A 19,550-nucleotide genomic window follows, 5' to 3' on the forward strand; every position below is an offset into this window, starting at 1 on the left:
TTTATGTGTTGTGGCTTTGGAAGTGCTTGTTTTTCTATAATGAAGCAATTCTCTTTCTTCTAACCTTAGCTGTAGATAAACGGAGTTGGAACAGGCAAGAATGTCTACCAGAAAGACCCAAGAAAGCAAGAAGTCATGAGAGTAGGGTTGTCAGGGGCCTCTGCTAGTGTGCGTGACTTTCAGTTAATGAAGGAAAAAGATGTGGGTGAGACACAGAAGAAAGCAAACACACTCTGTCAAAAGTCAAGGTGTGGGGCTGTGGGTGTGGCTCAGTGGTAGAGTCCTTGCCTCTTCAACTTGAGGTCTTGAGTTCTATCCCAAGCACAGTCAGCCAATAGGGTAATCAGCCAAACAATGGGAAACAGGCACATTTCGAAGCATAGGTCAGGCTTGTTCTACTTTCTTGGTGAAACCCAGAGTCAAGGAACAGGTTTCTGATTTATTACTTAATAAACCTAGATAGATTCTTAGGAATTAAAGGCCTCTTAACCCACCATCTTATGAACTGAATTAACCCATTTTCAAACATCATCATGAGATACCAACAGTTCTGGTCACTGGCACTCACGCAAACATTATAGTAATCCCACCTAAAAGCAAATGAGGTGAAGGATTCTGGTGAAGAATTTGGAGATGAAGTGCATCTAGGTCCATTTGTTAATTTGGTACTAGAGATTGAACCCAGGCCCTCCCACATTCATGATTTCCCATGGAGTTCACCCTCAGTCTCTAAGACTGCAACCAGTAGATGTGATAGTGAGGCTTAGTTTCATTATTATGGTTAAAATAATACATTTGGAACCTTAGCCACTTTAATCGTACAACACAGGGACAGTGTCAACTGTGCTCACCTGGCTGAGTGAGTAGTAGATCCTCAGAGGTCCATCTGTGACCCTGACACTTGACACAACTTCTTCTGTCCACCTGCCACCAGCCCTGGACAACTGCACTCATCTTTCTGTTTCTATGAGTGGGCACATATAGACGCAGAACACAAGCATAACCAATAGCCAGGAGGACCAACAATATTACTTTTCTGGCCTTAAGAATGGAACACAGGGCCTTGTGGATGGTCGGCAAGTGTTTTACCTTTGGGCTAAATCCTGAGCTTCAGTGTGTGTCTATTTTTGTGTCTAGTATCCTGAAAGTCCATCCATGACATGTGGTATATTCCAGAACTTTTTTTTTTTTTTTTTTTGAAAACCAAGTAACATTCAATTGTGTGTATGTAGAGTAGAAAAAAATCCATTCCTGTCTTGATGGACATTTAATATGTACCCACTTTCTGGCTGCTTAATGGTGATTATGCAGTTGGGTTTGAAAATATCTGCACAAGATGTCACTTTCTGATCCGAAGGCTGAGACAAGAGGATCCAATTATTCAATGCCTACCTGGCTGCATAGCTTCTTCAAGACTGCCTTGGGAAAGTTAGGCAGATCCTGTGCCAAGATGGAGCGTGTAGATTGGTTATAGTGCACCTGCCTGACATATGTAAGACTCCAAGTCAATCTCCAATTCCAACCCCCAGAATGTATTTTTAATCTGTTTAAATATGTATCAAGGGCAGGGATGGCTAGCTCAGGTGTAACTATATTTCTTATAGTTTTTTGAGGATTATCTTTACTGTCTTCCACTCCACCCTGCCTCCTTCCTGTAACATACACATCATTTTGAGCACTTTTTATTTCTTATTTATTTTATTTTGGGTCTTTTTATTTTTACTTTGGGGTGATTGTTTAAATGTTTTTGAGTAATTTCATGTGTGCCCAAATTTAAAGTTTGTTTTGTTTTGTTTTTATTTTTCACCTCTTTGGATTTACTCACAGATAATTACAGAAACAGGCAGTCTACACAGGGGTCAGTTTTCTGAGTTCAGTACTATGTTTTATGCTAGTTTTTATGGTGTATTCATTGATTTGTGATAGTAATAAGCTACAGGTGGTTATGAGCTGCTTGACACGGTTGCCAGGAGCTTAACTCAGGTTCTCAGATGTGTTGTTAGGTGGAGCCCACGTGTCTGTTGCTGATACTGAATATATTAGTTTTTACCATGTTCCCATGTTGTTTTACTGCTTCTCATAATCTTGATTTCTTTGTCACCCCAGGAGAGTAGGGTCTACCATCACTATTCACTTTCCTGATACAGAAACTGAAGGCTCGGGAGCAAGTGGGTCTCAGAAAAATCAGACCCCGCAGTCATGACGCTGCCTTGTACATTTCAAAGGTCTTTAAAGAACTGAGTAATTTTAGACTGTATTTTTCTTGAGAGATTGTAGTCGGTGAACACTTTTTTTTCCCCATTAAGTTGTTAAAATAAAATGAAAGTCAGGAATTAAGAATAGTACAAAAGTTATGATTAGATAATATTAAGGGTTTTTAGAAAGAAGACGTTCAGGCTTAAGGCTTAAAAATACCTAGTGTTTTATCACTCATTTTCAGAAATCCCTTAAGTTTAAAGCTGGGAAGCTCAATCCTGCCCTGTTGCAACTGGGTTTTCTGTCTCTGTCCCTTGAGCTTTCCTGTGCTGCCCTTTATTTCCACACCTGGCTTGGCTAGTGCCAGGCTGACCATGAAATATATGTCCTTGTGTGCTATGTGTTACACATGTCTATTAGCTCTCAAAGGAAAGTCTGTCTTCCCTTCCTTCCTTCCTTCCTTCCTTCCTTCCTTCCTTCCTTCCTTCCTTCCCTTTTTCGTTTCTGGTATTTTAGACAAGGTCTTACTATAGCTCAGGCTGGCCTGAAAATGTGGAGCAGTCTCTCTGCCTCAGCCTCCCCAGGGACAAGGCTCTAGACCAGCTCTCCTCTGGTGTTTTGTGACTGGTTGGTATTTGGCTATGTATTTGTTGGTGTGAGGGTGTGTGTGGGATGGGGAGGTTGTGTCTGTGCATCTGTCTGTTTCTGCGTGTGTGTGTGTATGTCTCTGTGTGTGCGTGTGTGTGTGTGTGTCTGCATTTGTATGTCTGTGTGTCTGTGCATATAAACAGTACACATAAAGGGATCAGTAGACAGCTTTTAGAAATCATTTCTTTCCAACATGTGAGTTTCAAGGGATAAAATTCAGGCCATCAGGCTTAGCAGCAAGTCCCTCTGCCCACTGAGCTTTCTATATTGTCCTCTCCTCAGGTTTTCATGTGAGAGTGACAGTCTACTTATATAAACTCTCAAGCACAGCATCAGGCAGCCCAGAACTTGTGTCTTTTCATTTTCTTGTTTTCTAATAATGACTATTACTCTGGAGGAGGAGAACTTTCTATTCTCATCACGTTCTGTGGCATCGATTCTAGAAAGAACATTTTAATACACTTCTGTAAAGTTGTCCGTGAGGAATCCTCCTGTAGCTAGGCTGACCTTGAACCCGGTGTGCGGGTGAACTTCTGGTCCTCTGTCCTTCACCTCCCAAGAGGTGGGATTACAGGTGTATCCCAGCAGACCCTTCTTTTACTGTGCTGCAGTGTAGCTCAGGGCCGTGCCCAGGCTAAGTAAGCACTCCTCCAACCGAGCTCCAGCCTTGGCCTGTGGCTTAGATGTTAGGCTCAGGTTCTGAACATTCCTTCTCAGCGAATCTGAACACATCCCACATTGCGTTCTGATGAGTACTCTATGCGCCCTACTCACTTGGTTCCCATTGGAGGGAGGCCTGAGAGAAACGAGAGTCCATGAGGAACACACACTCGCATGCATTTGTGTAGGCCAGAGGTCCACATCTGGTGCCTGTATCACTGCATCTATCACCGAGCCTGAATTCTGCTGCATGACTAGAGCCTCCTGTGCCCATATCTGTACACTGGGACCACAGGGAGAGGCCTCCATGCCTGCGGAGTAAGAATGTGGATTTAGTTCCTCACGCTTGGACAGCGAGCCCTTTACCACTGGGCTGTTCCCCTAAACCATCTTCTCCTTGAACCTGTCTGTTTTAGAAGTTGAACATGTGTACTTGCTTACAGCGTTCAGGAAAAGTAAACATGACGCTGGATATGGGACAGAGTACATTTGGAGTTATGGACAGCTCGGGTGTGACGTTTCCTGTGCCACTGGTGGCATTTCTATAGGGACTTCTTTGAGTTTATTCTTACCCTTATAGAAACTTAAAATCTGAGGTAAGGGCTAGGGGTAGACCACTGGGAGAGTACTTGCCTAGCAAATGTAAGAGCCTGGGCTTTCGCCTCATTTTCATTGTTGAGACAGGATATTACAGTATAGCCCAGGCTAGCCTCAAACTCAGGATCCCCCTGCCTCAGGCTCCCAAGTGCTGGAACACTAGGCACATACACCACACATATCTTCAGCAAGTACATTTTTGTTTGACCATTTACCACGCCCTTTAATACATTTTAGAGCACGCCCCGGTGACCATGGAGTCCCTCCTTCCCTTAGTGAACAATGGCTTTGCTCTGGGATCCTCCTCGCTGCTTTGTGTACAACCTGACACCCGTTGCGTTGGTGACTTGCTCTGTTTGGTTTCTGTGGAATTAAACTGGCCACAGACCATGGTGGCACCGAGACTAGATGAGGGATTTCTTCCCGAGGTGTTGAGAGATTCCTCTCTCTCTAAAAGCAACCCTATCCCACCTCACAGCTGCCCTGGTCCCAAAAGGCTGACAACAGCAGAAGACAATGCCAGGACCCACCCTCACCCTCTCATTCCTGGCTCCTGTGTCAGGCTTCTAAACGTCTCTTCTGTCCAACAACTGTCGCAATAACAAGGGATACACAAAGAAAGCACGCAGCCATCAGGGCAAGGCCAGTGCATTTCTAGCCTGAATGAGAGTCAGTAACGACTTTTAAATGATCCCAGTTAAGCAGGACTGCCTTGTACTTAAGAATGTAGGCTTTGGAGCAAATCTTTCTGTGTTCAAAACCTGCCTTGGGCACTTGCGAGCCTTGTGATTCTGGGTGTGTAACCTCGTCCCGGGTTTAGCGCTCCCATCAGCACAGTAGGTGTTCTTGTGTGCCCATGGCATCCATGGGTAAGTGGCACCATTGGTGTCTGTGGCTATGATCCTTTGTGCTGGCACCTGAAATTTAAGGGGTGCCTTTAGAAATCACTGGGACAGATGTCAAGATATCTTGCAAAGGGGATGAATAAGTGTGCAGCCTTCCCTCTGTGGGCTGGGAGGTGAGAGGGCTCAAACAACTGGACTGTACCATCTCCTTGAAGAGAACTTGTAAACAATATACTCAGTATGTAATTTCATTAGTATGTATCTTTTTGTTTATTTGGTTGGTTTTTTTTCAAGACATGGTTTCTCTGTATAGCCTTGGCTTCCCTGGACTCACTTTGTAGACCAGGCTTGCCTCAAACTCAGAGAGATCCCTGTGCCTCTGTGAGTGCTGGGATTACAGGCATACACCAACATGCCCGGCTTACTATATATATATATTTAATTTTAATTTTATTAATTTATTCAGATTACAACTCAATTGTTATCCCATCACTTGTACCCTCCCATTCCTCCTTCCCTCCTTCTTTCACCCTATTACCCTGTCCTAGGTCTATGACCAAGGGGGACCTCCTCCCCCACTATATGGTCATAGGCTATCAAGTCTCATCTTGGTAGCCTGCTTATTCTTTCTTTGAGTGCCATTGGGCCTCCTCACCAAGGGGAGGTGGTCAAATATGGAACACCAGAGTTCATGTCAGAGTCAGTCCCCACTCTCCACATAACGTAAGCAACATCAAAAATTAAGAGACTTAACAGTCATTTGTCATTAATATCTCCCAACATCAATGGTCTCAAATGTCCAATAAAAAGACACAGACTAACTGAATGGATACATAAACAAGATCTAACATTCTTCTACATTCAAGAAACACATCTCACCCACAAGGACAGATATTATCTCAAAGTAAAAGGCTTGAAAAAAAAAATACCAAGCCAATGGTCACAAGAAGCAAGCTTGTGTAGCCATTTTAATATCTAATAAAATAGACTTTCAACCAAAATTAATCAAAAGTGATGAGGAAGGACACTTCATATTCATCAAAGGTAAAATCAACCAAGAGGACATCACAATTCTGAACATCTATGCTCCAAATACAAGGGCACCCACATTTGTAAAAGAACTATTAAAAAAGCTTAAACCACATATGGATCTCCACACATTAATAGTGGTAAACTTCAACACCCCATTTTCACTGAAGGATAGATCATTGAAACAGAAACTAAGCTGAGAAATAACATCATTAACCAACACCATGAACCAAATGGATCTAACAGATATTTATAGAACTTTTCACCCAAACACAAAGGATTATACCTTCTTCTCAGCACCCCTTGGAACCTTCTCCAAAGTTGATCACATAGTAGGCCACAAAGCAAGCCTCAACAGATACAAGAAGATTGAAATAATTCCTTTTATCCTATATATCTTTTAAAACATTACCCCTCTGTGTTCTCTTTTTTAAAATGTTATATTCACATGTATATTTTAAAACATATATACATGTAGATATTATAGGCTAGGATCCACATGAGGAGATCATATGGTCAGTTTTCTTTCAAAACATAAACTCTGTGTGTGTGTGTGTGTGTGTGTGTGTGTGTGTGTCTGTCTGTCTGTCTGTCTCTCTCTCTCTCTGTCTCTCTGTGTGTTTGTGTGTTTCTGTCTGTCTGTTGTCTGTCTGTCTGTCTGTCTTTCTGTCTGTCTATCTCTCTCTCTGACTATCTTCTTGCTGTCGAATTTTTTTTTCTTGATGAACAATTGAGTCCTAAACTCTAAAATGGAACAGTAGAGAATCCCTAAAAATGCCACCCAGTAGCTAGTGTTACTGTGCTGGTAGCCTAACTCCTTAGAAGAAAGAGGCAAGACATTCATTCACTTGAGCCCAAGGGCAACTGGGAAGCATATTAAGATTCTGTCTTGAAAACAAGATATTAACAAACAGTGAGTGTGCCCTCTGGTCTGTTGGCTTCACTGTACACAGTCCCAGGATGTCTCTGTCCTAAGGAAATGCAGAGCCGGGATGGAGGGGCAGTTCGCAGACACAGAATCAAGCTGGGTGAGGGCCAAGGAAGAGCTCTCACTCTTTGCTTTTCCCTCTTGTCTCCTCTTCTCCCCTCACTTATTGCTGCCCACACACTTTGCTGATGATGGAAGTCCAATGGTCACATACAATTCTCGCAGCTTCTCTGAAGTCACAAAGCCTCGTGGTCAGTTAAATTTTAAAGAATTACAGCAATAAAGGAATAATCATTTTAGGAAAGCTGAGGCAAAGTTTATCTTATTTAAATTGGAAAAAAACGAAGGTCAAAAAATTTGCTCTCATTTAATAGCGTTTGGTTCCAGCTAATTATATCTCATTCTATAGAAAGGATAAAGGCATATCTTTTTGGTTTTGTTTGTTTTACACACTCAGGTTTTGCACACCCAGGTTGGCCTTAAACTCAGCTCCCCGTGTGGCTGAGGATGACCTTGAGTTTCTTATCTTCCTGCCTCTACCTTCAGACTGCTGCAGGGCTTTCTGGCATGTGTCACCCTGCCGGACTTATTCTGGCCTGAGGATTGAACCCAGGCCTTCGGTCATGCCAGGCTAGCACTTTCCAAACTCTGGTTCAGCACACCACCTGCTTGTGGTTCTTTCTAGACTCTTCTTTAAGGCATATTTCATTCCCATCTGGGAACTAAGCCTGTGCTTCCGATCTCAAATGCAGCCATGTGTGCTCTCCGGCCATTGCGACTTGTATGTTCAGTGCAGATGTGAGCTTGGGTCCTGGGGAAAGAGAGCTGGGTGTGACCCTGGGAAGGGGAAGGAGATCCAGAGAAACAAGTGGGAGGAGGAACACAGAATGAGAGTTCATGGGGCTTCCTCGCTAGCCACCCTAGCCAAAAAGAGGCAATGAGACTCAGGTCTAGTGAGAGGCCCTGTCTCAAGAAAATCAGTGGGGAGCAATGTCCTCCACTGTGCACCCCCACATCTGTGTACACGTGATTGCTCCCCCAAACTTCCATGTGCAGTGATGGAATCATGTCATTTAAAAAACTATAGACAGATAATAAAGAAAAGACCCCCATATTGTAAAAATCTCAGCTATAGATGGTAGTGGTATTGTTTTCTATTTTCTGTGAAATGAACGGAAAATAGCTAGAAACAACAAGAAAATTAAAAGTAAGCAATTAAAAAAAACAAAGAAAATCTTCTCATGTTAAAAATGAGTAAAAAAAACATTGATATTGCACAACGAAGTTTTTTTTTCCTTTCTTTTTCTATGTTTTAGGGTGTTTAAAACAAAACTGCTACTGATTATCGCCTTGTGCTCCATAATTGAATGCCAAAGCAAATCCCATTATTTTAAAAATCACTTAATATTGCAGAACAATTGGCTAAGCCCCACTTGTAGTGCCCCGTGGGTCATCTACAGCCATTTGGTTTTGTTAATAAAATTAAAACAAGTAGGGGAAACAGATAGTGGCTTTAGAATTAGCTTTATCATGATGACGTGAGAGCAACAGAAAAAGAGCGCTAACTTAGGGGTTCTGAATGCAAGTGCAGGGTTACCCTGTGAGAGTGATGGGAATCAGAGTAAAAACTTGACATATATTTTTATTTTGAGATGCCAAGTTAATTCCCGCCATTCAGCTCTTTCACTGCCAAAGGTAAAAAAGTGCATTAAGTGACTGAAAGGAATCTACAAATTATCTGCTGGCACTCTAGGCTGGAGTTGTGCACACACCCTGTTATTCCAACCGCCAGAAAGCTGCAAGATTCTATTAAGCAGTAAGTGAGAAAATTATATTGCCTTCAAACTAATTGTACAAAAGACTCTGAACTAAGTCACCAGAACCCTGGACTTTGTGCAAGGCTGCCAGGGGGTGTTCCAGATCGCTCTATCACTCCTGTCTGCCTGGCTCCGGGACCCCAAACTTCCATGTGGATCCCACTCTTGCTGCAGTACGCATTTCCCCAGCTATTGACAAGACGGGGAAATTCCAGCCGTGTCCTAAGTAGCCGCCCAACTCAGTGCCCACCCAGTGCCGTCTAACAAATGTGTCCCAGAAAATCACGAGCTATAATCTATGAAAACTCATTGTCTGCAATGAGAATGCCGTGCTGGCAACAAGGCCTTCTGCTGTCTCCTGGCTGATTTATCCAGAAAAAATGTTCCAGATACCCAAATATATTAGAGATTTTAAAAAATCTCCCCCCCTCTTCCTCCCCCTCTCTCTCTCTTCTTGCCCCTCTCTGTCTCTCTTATCTATTTATCTATCTATCTATCTATCTAGTTTTGTCTAATTTCTACTTTTAGTGACTTGGAGAAAAACAAGTGCCCATTGAGAGGCTATGGTCCAATGGGGGAAGAAAGTCTTTGAACCATTACCAAAGTGTCTGCTACATTGTTATCTGGGTATTTGGGGTGTCACATTTTTAATATAAAATGCCTCTTTTTAATTGACTCCTAAAAGCAACAGGGAAGGTATTTGAAGGGTAAAATCTCAGTAGCCCGTAACACCGATCAAAGACGCAGATGGCTGGGTGACCACAGACAACAACAGCGGTCTGAGGAACTCCATGGGAAGCCCTGAAAATGAGGTTTCCCTCTAGCAAATAACTTATTTAGAGTGAGCCTGATTTGTTTTTCCAAATATAAACCAGAGTTACTTAGTGAGATCAAGGTTATCATCTCCCTATGTTAAGACCTTAAGATAGAATGTTCCCCGATCATTGTAAACAGTTTCTATTCACCTGAATTGAATATACATGTATATTATATAATACACATACATACATGCATATAAAATGTAGGACCGCTTTGTGAAAAAGAATATTTTTAATAAAGGCTCATCCTATCCCAGGCTGAACTTGAACCTCCGACGCTCCTGCCTCCACCTTCAGAGTGCTAGGCTTTAAGCCTGGGCCACCAAACCTGGTTTTTAAGTGGTGCTGGCATTGAAGCCAGGGTTACTACATACTAAGGAAGCATTCTTCCAGCTGAGCTACAGTCCCAGCCCTGTGGAAGCTGTTATAAAGATGGCTTCGCATTTCCTCTTGCTTTGGGGAGAATCCTTTAGACCGTTGTCTCTACTGACTCCTTCTTACTATAGGTCAGACATTTTTCCCTGTGTGAAGAAGTCACTGATATCTTAAGCATAGTCTCTGAGTGTGTGTGTGTGTGTGCACACGTGCATGTGTGTACATGTGTTTGTGTGTGTGTGTGTTTGTGTGTGTGTGTGTGTGTGTGTGCATTTGTACATGTTCCCACGCAGGACAGAGGTCAACCTTGGGCATCACTCCTCAGACGCCGGCCATTTTTCATTCTTTTGCAACAAGTTTACTTACGGACCTGTGACTTGCCAACTAGGTCAGACTGGCTGGCCAGTGTGCTCTGGAGATCTGCCTGTCATTGCATCTCCCATTCTGGGATTCCAAGCAGAGGCTACAGCCACACCTTGCCTCCCTCTCCTGAGTCACCTCAGGCATTGGTTGGAGATGTTTGCACTTCCTAAGAACTGGCTCCTGTCCTCCACTGTCTTCCTGTCTAGTGGGTATCGTGCATATGCAAAGGGCTAACAAAATGCGACCTGTCTGGATTAGATGGCAGTGCCTCAGAAGATAGGCATCCCAGAAGTCATTTCCTGCTAGAATGGTCTGAGAAGTTTTCATAAATGATTGGAATGGAATTGGAGTTGAACACTGAGTCTTGGAAATAATTTTAAGAAGAAAAGAGGGGCAGAAATAGATCACTCTCAGAGGGGAGTCTTGAAGGACATGCAGCAAAAAAAATGAATAAATCAAATTGGCTGCATCTGGAAGTTCATGTGAGGTAATAATTGTAATATTGCTGAAAAAGTAGATGAGAGTTAGATTGGGAGAGGACCTTGTCATAGTTGGATAGCTTAGATTTAATTCAGAAGGGCAGCAGTGATGTGTGTGTGCGTGCGCATGTGTGTGCATGTGTGTGCAAATATGTGTGGTGCTGGGTGTCAAGCATAAGACCTTAAACATGCTAGGCAAGTGTTCTTATTTTATTTTTACTTATCCTATACTTAGTCCAGGGTCCTTCGTGCCTCATCTTCCCATGTGCTAGGATTTATAGCTGTGAGATAGAGATGTGCTCAAGACAGCCACAGGAAAACAGTGCAAATGGCACCCGTCCCAGACTAAGGCAAGGAGGCTGGAGGCTGGTGATCAGGAGGGGCACCTGGACAGGTCCAGCTGGGAGCTTGCTCCCGCCTGACAAAGTCCCTGTCAAAGTATCTCTTGCCGCGGAGGATGAGAATATACTCTCCACAGATGAATGAAAAGACAGTGAGCACTTGTGTGTGGCAGGAGTATGTACCACTGAGTTGATGGACTGAAAGCCCATGCCCCTGTAGGAAACTGAACCATGCATTACATCACACTAGTTTTAAAGACCTGAAATGGTCAGACACGATGCTTCACAAGCAGGTTTCCCCAGGCTTTGTAACTATTGTTTGGTCCTCTCTAAGAGGCAAAATGTTGGAGTTTCCCTTGAAATAAATATGGAGAAGATCACAGAGAATGTAAAGATCTTGCAGCCAAACAGCAAACCACCAGCTGTCAGTCAGGGTGGGAGCCACTAGGGAGGCCAAGGCAGGAGGGCGATTTTCAGGCCAGTCTGAGGAACTTAAGGGGAAACTGTTTCAAAATAAAATTCAAAGTGAAAACCAGGGTTGGGGATTACAGCTCAGTGCTAGCCTAGTGTACTTCTGCAAGGCCCCAGGTTCTAGCCACAGAACCACACCAAAAGTAAAAGCACAAACTGAGGAGCAAAATTATAGCAAGCACTCTTTTGATACAGATTAGATTTCTGGGGACATCTGAAAGAAACCTCTCAGATTCCAAATCTCTTTATTCTCAGCTTTGTCCAAGCCAGTGTTCACGTACCTTACTGTTGCCTGCCTCCATTACCACCCCCACCACCCCCACCATCATCATCATTACTGTCATCATCATCATCATCAAAATCCTTTTATTATTCTTGCCTGTGTTTCTATGTATGTGTGTGTTCTACTGCTCTGGTAGTGAGGGATGAAACTTAAGTTTTCAGACCTACAGTTTTTACTGCTGAAATCTTTTACCTGTCCTTTTCCTGAGTAATATTTTTTTTCTTTAAAATGTTTATTAATTAATATGAGGAGGGTAAAAGCCAGTGCTCCCGTGTGGGAACAGTGGGCGATGATGTAGAGTCAGCCGTTCCTTCTGTCGTCACGTGGTCCCAGGGCCTGAGGTCACAAGCTCAGCCTTAAACAGCTGCACTTTCCCAGATGACCTGTCCCGCCAGCCCCTAGTGATATTTCTGAAGAAGGCAATGGTGAATATTCCTGTGAATGCAGTTGATATCATTTCTATTATCTACCCTCATTTTAAAAGTAGTTGCTTTGAATTAGAATGCTAATTTAGCCAGTCAATTTACTTCAAGTTATAATGCTCAAGATTTTTTTTTTTTAAGTCATGCATACTTAACCAATTTTCTGTAGTTCCAAGTGGCTAGGTATCACTTCCTGGTGAATTAGCAGTTGGCGAGTACTGGAGTCTCTGAACAGTCCTGCAAAGCACTAATGTGATATTTAATGAGGACACATCAGTCCACAGAAAGGTAGTCAATATAAATCAGTGTTTACAAAGTGTGATTAACTCTGAAATATTTCATCAATGCTGTGGTCCCAGGCAGCCTGCTATGCTAATTACTTGGATCTGCGCATGTTTCAGGGGACTCGATGGACCCTGAGTACAGCAAGCGTGGAACAGCAAAATTGCAATTATGCCCGGACCGTCTCCTATGACAATTTATGCATTCGGTGCAATGACCTCCCCCTTCCCAAGAGGGCAATAAGCAGGATGCATTTTCATTAGGTTACTAATGCACTTAATCACGAGGGGAAAGGGTTAGGAAGTAGCCGGAGACCTTCAAGCACTCTGCGAAGGGGCTGAGAGTGGAGACAGCCTTTATTTTTCAAGGCAGCTCCTTTACAAGGCTGTGGCCGCCTAAAGCACACTCCACACAATTCATTGTCTCAGAGAAACACTGGAAGTTTAGATCTTCCGGTTACATGTTTTGTATTTCAGATTGCTATGTACGGTTGAGAAGTGGTAAACATACAGTCTACTATTAAAAATATAATCCTGAATAGTTTGTTGCTATCACAGTTCCATGGTGTTAGGGATTAATTATGCAAATACAAGCACCGAAGGTGGTAATGGTGATGGCAGGCGATATCCCTGCATCCTCACCCTCAGCATCCTCACCAGGAGCATCATCCTGGGAAGCTGAGCCTGGCCAGGCTCGCAGGAAGAGCTGTGACATTGTTGTCTTGCATGCCAGGTGCTTACAGCAGTGCTCCACATTAAACTCTGGATCGTTAAGCCCTGCGAGGCTTATGCAAGTACTAGTCACCATGGACGAGAACTGACAAAACTGGGACCTACATAGGATGTTTTGTTTGTATGTTCTGTCTTTTAAGATTTATTTCATTTATGTGTGCCTGTGTCGACTTGCTTGGCTATATGTGCCAGCAGGGTTCAGCAGACAGCACTGCCTCCTCTGAAACTGGAATTACCGGCAGTTGTGAGAAGCCCAGGTGGGTGCTGTGAATCGAACCTGGGTCCTCGGCAAGAGCAGCGAGTGCTCTTAGTCACAGGTCAATCTCTCCAGTCTCTAGGAAGTATGTGTTTATGAACATAGACAGCTCAAGGATCTCCGTTAGAAGATGCACTTTCTGTGGGTCTGCTTTGCTCGGTGGCTGCTGCCACCATTCCTGCGCTCCTTGTAGCAGTCTTCCAGAAAACGGATACAAAGGAAACCTTGAAGCAGATGATGATATTAAGAGGCTAAAATCACCTTTTTTTTTTTTTTTTCCTTTTGGAAAACAGAGTCTTACTATGTATCCCTGGCTGTCTTACTCTGTAGACCAAACTGCTTTGGTCTTGTGGCAATCCTCCTGCCTCAGCCTCTCTGGGTGTGCTAAGTCATGTCCGGCTGCTTGCACAGAGGTTTGTTGTGGTGGGGCTATGGGAGTGTATCTGGGGTCCCACCACATGCCACATGGGGGTACCAGAGTTAACTGTTGCTTCGGGATGCCTCCCTCTCTCCTGACCCGCCAGTCTGACGGCCTCTTTCCCTCACACTCTGTGCTGTAGGTAACATAGAATACAGCTGCCCGGCCACGAACGAGTGTGAGATCACAAAACGCAGACGCAAATCCTGCCAGGCCTGCCGCTTCATGAAGTGTCTCAAAGTGGGCATGCTGAAGGAAGGTGAGTGGCTCTGCTCTGAGCCTTGTGCTCTGGGTTTTGTGGGCTGCAAGGGGGTGTGTGGGGCGTCAAAACAGGGATGAAGGCCAGTTCCATGGAAACCGGGAAAGGGTGGGGCAGTAGGTACCTCGAACCTGACGGCAGGGTACTAATGCCTCCTGGCTAGCAGCTTGACACCAACACTGAGGTAGGACCCCATTGTCCCCCACTGTGCGTCTGGGCCTGAGTCTTTGACCTCTACAACTTACAGAGGGAAGAAGATGGAGGTAAAGCAAGTTATTCACAGGCACCGCCCCTCCCGCCTTCTCACTTTCTTTAAACTTATTTTTGGTTTAAGGACATCTTTATGTGACAGACTGGGCGTCCTGCCTCGACACTGTCATGGCCTGGCATGCCTTTGGTTGGGGAAGGTATCCATGGAAGGTGACAGCAGTGAATGGGGATTGTGGGCTAAGCACACTGCCTGAGCTTCCATACTCGATCATTCCCACAGCAGGAAGAGAACCCATTGGCTGCAGAGGGCACTGCTATTCCACACGTGTCAGACATCCTGACATATTTATATAGTTCAGCTTATTTAGATAGTAATAATTCAGCTTGGAGAAAGATACAGTAAAATTAAAAAAAACCATTCCTTTTCTTTGAGAAACTTACCATTAGGAGTTAAAAAAGATAAATCTGTAGATGCATATTTTGTAGATGAACATTTTACACGTGTAAATGGACTTGGACTTATCGATTTCTTTGTATTAAGAGAAAGCCCATCAGAATTTAAAGTGAATATGATGTTTTCATAAAGCACCAAGATGGACACGTGGTCATGGAAGGAAGTCTGAAATTAAAATTAGGTTAATTATATATAGAAAAATGTAGATTCTGCTACCAGAATTTATGTATTGTCACTTCAGATCCCCTATCCCTCAACTTTTTGTTATACATTTTATTAGCATATATGCAAATGATAATTCTACAAGTTTTATGATGACTCCCGCCCCCCACTGCTGAGTTACTAAACTGTGTAGTTGCACCTGCTCTGTGCCTAACCAAGACCTTCTCCATGGATGAGATTATAGGAAAATGAGTCCACAGCCTGGACACAGGACCATGGAGTTCCTGTCCTAGTCATCTGGCCTGTGTTTGTCTATGGCTCAGGTTTTTCCATCTCATCTTCAGCTCGGCACTTTCCTTGGAAAACAGATGTCAGGAAACAAACCTGTAACTTTAAAGTGTTGCAGGAAAGTGACCAAGATAGGATGTCAAGCAGAAAAATAAAGGAAGGAGATGTGTAGTAATGTGATTATATATACCATCTATTATACACAAATGTGAGCGGTACAAAGAGAGACCCCACCCGGAGGAAGAATGGCAGAGTCAGCAGACCCACACGGGTGGGCGTCATAAGCCCAGGGCTGAGGAAGGAGGGATTTGTGAAGACTGGTCAACACTGGGGATAAGAATGAGCGTCATGCACATCTCAGTTTGTGGCCGTTGGTCCCATTTCACAGGTAACCTGTGTTTGGGTCCCAACCCATCTGCTAAATTTCCATGTGACTCCCCCCCACGCCCGACACCGTTCCAGGCTCCTGTGGTACACAGTTCCTTGGTTGCTGGTAAACATGTATATGCAGTTGCCCAAAGGATGACTTTTGACGAGGCTGACACATGACCAAAAGGCAAACCCACCTAGCTGAAGTACAAGCCAGTTGCCAGTGAGTGGTTCTCAACTTCCTAAAGCTGTTACCTTTAATACAGTTTTGCATGTTGTGGTGACCACCCCGCACCATAAAATTACTTTCTTTGCTACTTCATAACTGTAATTTTGTTGCTGTTATGAACCGTAACACAAATATCTGTGTGTTCTGATGGTCTTAGGTGACCCCTGTGAAGGGTCATTAGAGTCTCCCAGGGGGCTGCAACCCACAGGTTGAGAACCACAGCTCGAGGTTCTGATAATGGCTTATTTTAAGGCTATTGGCTTTGCTTAGCCAATGGCTTAAGCTCTCTGGCAAAGTAGCATACAGAAATTAATTCATAGGATAGACTACCCTCTCCCTGTGCTGCAAAAAAATCTCATAAAAAATGTAACTGTGAATATTATAAATGATGGGTTTTGGCCTTGATTATATTTATATTACCATTTACTCTGATTGGAAATATTCAAACCGAACTTGCGCTCAAAACAAAAAGGATAGTGAGGAGTCAGAAGCTCCCGAAAACTGAAGCATCGTTACATGTAAAAAGCAACTCATTCGTCTAAATGTAATGAAAGTCACCTACCAACGGAAACCCTGTGTGAGTGAGTAAACCTCCTGGTGCCGACTTTGTTTCCAAACATTGACGCGCGTAGAGACGGGAGCTGGGAGTTTTTGGTTAGTTTGATTCCAATACCGTAATTTACTCATTTGATTGCTGTTTCAAGTTTAAAGATGAACAGGGACCTGTCTTTTTTCTTAGATCGTGTCTCTCGTAGGTTCTAGGAGAGGATCTGAAGGGAGGTGAGCGCGAAGGCAGCCGTGCAAGCTGCGTTTAATTAACCAACATCGCAGAGTAAATCGGGCCGTGCTTATCTGCGATTCGCACCTCTTCAGCACTTGCTATCAGGCCTTTAGAGGATGTGTTTTCAAGGGGAGTGCTGCCACACTCAAATAATAATTTATTCCCCTTTTGCTTCCTTATGAACACTTGGGTGGCAAAAATGCCATTCCTCTGGGCCCGTTACCCTGCTCTCCGGAAGCAGAGACGGGACGGGGGTGAGTAAATATGGAATGTGGTTCTCTTTTCTTTTATGCTTAAAGAATACCATGAAATACTGCACTGCACCCTGCATATAAATGCACAATTATACTCGGGCATCTCCGTGGCTCGAGGCTCGCTCCCTAAGCCTGGAGAGGGTGATACTGTCTTAAACGTATCTTTATGGATGTGCAGGGATTTGAGTCCCGTGCAGTATGTCAGAGACCATGGAGTAGTAAATCTATTCAAATGTAAACCTGTTCAATTCAATTACCAGTCCATAATAAAATTTGCTCCTACAACCCCCGTGTTGACCACAGTAGTGCATACAGGCGGATGGCACAGCGGGTCTGGAAATTGACAGGCAAAATCTAGTTAAACAAAAAACAACATTAGTTCTCAAATCTGAGACAAAATCAGATTTCAACAGCCTGGATGGAAGCCTTCTTCCTTTAACAGGTATCTTTCATTCAATTTGCCAAGTGTCCATAAAGTGCACCGGAGCGGCGTGAAGGAGGTTTTCCTTAAGAAGGAGGCTTGTAGAAAAAATGAGGCCTTGACTGTTTTAAAAAATGATAATTCTTAGTCATACTGACTGGCACGTCTACTAGTTGAGGTGTGTCCCTGTGAGAAGATAGCTCTGTGGGTAAACTAAGCCACAGGAATAAATGAAGTACCTATGGTCTCCCCATAAGCCAGACCAGAAATATATCTAAGTGAACTAGGCTTGGTGCTTGAGATCAGATTTTTTAAAAATTTCTTTTTATTCATAACCATGTGGCCAGAGGAGGGAATAAGAGCCCTGGAGCTGAGGTTATCAGTGGTGGCAAGGTGTCCATTGCGGGAGCTGGGGGACTGAACTCGGGTGCTTAGGAAGGGCAGCAAGTACTCTTCATGCTGACCCATCGCTCCAGCCCCCATATTAGAATTCTTGAATCAAATAGTCGTTACCAGTTGAAGAAGCTGGGGAGATGGCTGAGTCAGCGAGACGCCTACCCTGCAGATACAAGGGCCTGAGACTATCCCTCTAGCATCCTCCAGAGCAGGCATCCCAGAGGCCTGTAACCCTGGAACTGGTGACAGTTAGACAGGGAGATTCCCTAAGCTTTGCTGGCCAGTCAGTCCTGTCAGTAGTTGAATTCCAGATTTGATGAGAGACCTTGCCTCTGTGTGTGTGTGTGTGAGTGTGTGACACCATGTGTGTGTGTGTGCATTTGCATGTGTGCATGCGTGTGTGAGTGTGTGTGCTTGTGTGTGTGTGTGTGCTCATGTGCATGTGAGTGTATGTGTGTGCATGTGTGTATGTGTGTGTGTATGTGTGTGTGTGTATGTGTGTGTGTATGTATGTGTGTGTGTGTATGTGTGTGTGTGTATGTGTGTGTATGTGTGTGTGTATGTGTGTGTGTATGTGTGTGTGTATGTGTGTGTGTGTGTGTGTATGTGTGTGTGTGTGTGTGTGTGTATGTGTGTGTATGTGTGTGTGTATGTGTGTGTGTATGTGTGTGTGTATGTGTGTGTGTATGTGTGTGTATGTGTGTATGTGTGTGTGTGTATGTGTGTGTGTATGTGTGTGTGTGTGTGTGTGTGTGTGTGTGTGTGTATGTGTGTGTATGTGTGTGTATGTATGTGTGTGTATGTATGTGTGTGTATGTGTGTGTATGTGTATGTGTGTATGTGTGTGTGTGTGAGTGTACGTGTATGAAGAGGTGATTCAGTAAGGCAGGTGCCATTGACCTCCAGCACCCACACACACACATAAGTACCCACTGTTTGTGTTCTCTCATATATATATATATGTGTGTGTGTGTGTGTGTGTGCACATACATGGATGGGCACATATGCAAACACACATACACATGAAAATGTGCACACACCATAAAGGAACACCCCCCTACCCCACACACACAGGAGCATGCTCATTCACACCAAAAATAGTTACCAGTTGAAATAAACAAAACGGTTCCAGTTAACATTTGTGTTGGGAAAAAGAAATAGTCACACAATAACAGAACTTAAAGAAGTGACACTGAGAAAATCCTACTGTGTCTGCACCGCCCAGCACACTAACAACACTTGTCGCTCGCTGCTCTCCTGTGCAGTAACTGTCCTGATGAAGCAGGGTTATCTTTAGAATATTTTCCAGTAGTGTATGTCAGGGAAGCACATCTCGGAGTTCCCCTCCCTCCCTCCCTTCATTCTCTCTTTCTCTTCCACCTCCCCACTTTGAAATTTCTTATTTGTAGGGAAAAAAAGGAATACCCACTCCCAGAACCAGTCAAAGTGGACCTGTAAATCTGGTCAAGATGTATATTTATTTAGCACCATTTCCTTGGTCATGTAAATGCTATTTCAGTGCACAGTGGATTGCTTTCTCTTTGTTGAATACAAAAAGCCTTTCCAAAAAAGCTAAAATAATTTTGCAAAGGTATAGAATCCTCTGGACAAAGACTTGAAGGGAATTTTACTGTTATTGGCACCAAGGTATTCACAGACAACAAATGGGGGGGGTTGCTTATTTTTTTTTTTTTTTGAGACAGAGTCTCAGTAAATTGCCTGACTGTCCTAGAACTTACTTCATAGATGGAACTGACATCGAACTCAT

At 43.7% G+C, this 19,550-nt stretch overlaps 1 protein-coding gene across 7 annotated transcripts in view; it reads left to right on the forward strand.

The window, feature by feature from the left end:
• The window catches only part of Esrrg (estrogen related receptor gamma), a 565,698-nt gene that overhangs the window by 404,555 nt on the left and 141,593 nt on the right, over positions 1-19,550 (forward strand). For all 7 annotated transcript variants that reach the window (XM_051148111.1, XM_051148110.1, XM_051148112.1 and 4 more), the window contains one exon: positions 14,102-14,218. In XM_051148111.1, the coding sequence (XP_051004068.1) occupies positions 14,102-14,218 (117 nt within the window). The remainder of the gene's footprint in view (positions 1-14,101; positions 14,219-19,550) is intronic.

This window comes from Acomys russatus, chromosome 6 (genome assembly GCF_903995435.1).
Source record: "Acomys russatus chromosome 6, mAcoRus1.1, whole genome shotgun sequence".
Classification (NCBI taxonomy): Eukaryota; Metazoa; Chordata; class Mammalia; order Rodentia; family Muridae; genus Acomys; species Acomys russatus.